The 1,362-nt window shown below is 68.9% G+C and overlaps 2 protein-coding genes across 2 annotated transcripts in view; one reads left to right on the top strand and one right to left on the bottom strand.

Moving 5' to 3' along the window:
- Positions 1-271: 271 nt before the first annotated feature.
- Positions 272-998, top strand: CHLNCDRAFT_24291 (hypothetical protein; the record flags this gene model as incomplete). Its single annotated transcript, XM_005846839.1, has 2 exons — positions 272-417; positions 578-998. Coding segments are annotated over 2 exons (567 nt in total), but the record flags the coding sequence as incomplete, so codon positions are not given.
- A 252-nt stretch (positions 999-1,250) lies between these two features.
- Positions 1,251-1,362, bottom strand: part of CHLNCDRAFT_48880 (hypothetical protein) — a gene marked incomplete at both ends in the record, with an annotated part of 4,246 nt that continues 4,134 nt past the window's right edge. Inside the window, one exon of the mRNA XM_005847020.1 lies at positions 1,251-1,274. Within this exon, the coding sequence (XP_005847082.1) occupies positions 1,251-1,274 (24 nt within the window). The remainder of the gene's footprint in view (positions 1,275-1,362) is intronic.

Raw genomic sequence — 1,362 nt, forward strand, 5'->3', positions numbered from 1 at the left:
GCCGCTACATCCGGTACGACCTGGGCTGCGATGTGGAGGTGGGTGGGTGGTGGCTTGGGGTGGTGGGGTGGTGGGGTGGTGAGCGAAGCAAGGCAGCACAGGCACGGGCAGGCAGCGCAGCCCGGCACCGCTTGGCGCCCCTGTCTTGCACCGGCTGGCTGCACCGTGCCCCACACGTGCGCGCTCTGCCTGCACCGCCGCCTGCCTGGCCTGGGCCCCTCCCCCACCACACACCCACACACACTCCCTGCCGCTCTCTGGCCCCCAGGTGACCCCCACCGGCGTCAAGTATCTGCACGAGGCCGCCCACCACTACGACATTGGCGTCTACTTTGAGGCCAACGGACACGGCACGGTGCTGTTCAGCAAGCCGCTGCTGGCACGGCTGGAGCAGGTGGGGAGAGAGGCCAGGCAGGGGTCACGGGGCAGGCGGCGGGAGGAGGGGGCTGTGGCGGCTGAGGGACAGCAGCGGCATGCATGCGTGTTGATTTGCTTGCCACGCCGCCCTCACTGCCTGCCGACACGCGCCCCCGCCCCTGCCACCTCGCCGCCCCCGTCCGCAGCTGGCGGGGCAGAGCCGCGCCGCCGCCGACCTGCTGGCGCTCAGCGTGGTCATCAACCAGGCAGTGGGCGACGCGCTGAGCGGCATCCTGCTGGTGGAGGCGGCGCTGAGGCGCAAGGGCTGGGGCCTGGACCGCTGGGCGGCGCTGTACGCAGACCTGCCCTCCCGCCAGCTCAAGGTCAGCGTGGCAGACCGCAGCGGTCTTCAGACCACGGATGCAGAGACGCGGGTGGCGCAGCCCGCCGGCCTGCAGGCTGCCATCGATGGCGCGGTGGCGGGGGTGCCCAGCGGCCGCTCCTTTGTGCGCCCCTCGGGCACAGAGGATGTGGTGCGGGTGTATGCCGAGGCGGAGAGCCAGGCGGCGGCGGATGAGCTGGCGGCGGCGGTGGCGCGCCTCGTGCACGCGCAGGCCGGCGGCGTGGGGCCGGCGCCCTAGCGGCGGCCACCTTACGGCCTGCCCCATCCAAATGATGGTATTCTGGTGGAAGGGTGTTGTGTGTGATATCTTGGCTGATCAGACCCTTTGCTCCTTCCAGCCCACTGCTTGCCTGTTTGATCATTCACGGATTGTTCTCTTGTGCTGCTGTAAGCTTTATCTTACAATGGTGACGATCATAAAATTGCGAGGGTCGGTGGCTGGTCTGAGCAATGGCGCACACCGGGTGGCCCAAAATGCCCCACGCCCGAGTCAAGACGGCAAGACGCAGAGGAGCTGGGGGACGGGAGGACGGCGGGAAAAAGGGAGCATTGCAAAATAATTGGGGTCAACCGGCTTGGGGGGGGGGGGGGGCCCGGGGCTG

Source organism: Chlorella variabilis (assembly GCF_000147415.1).
Source record: "Chlorella variabilis unplaced genomic scaffold CHLNCscaffold_12, whole genome shotgun sequence".
In the NCBI taxonomy this organism is placed as follows: Eukaryota; Viridiplantae; Chlorophyta; class Trebouxiophyceae; order Chlorellales; family Chlorellaceae; genus Chlorella; species Chlorella variabilis.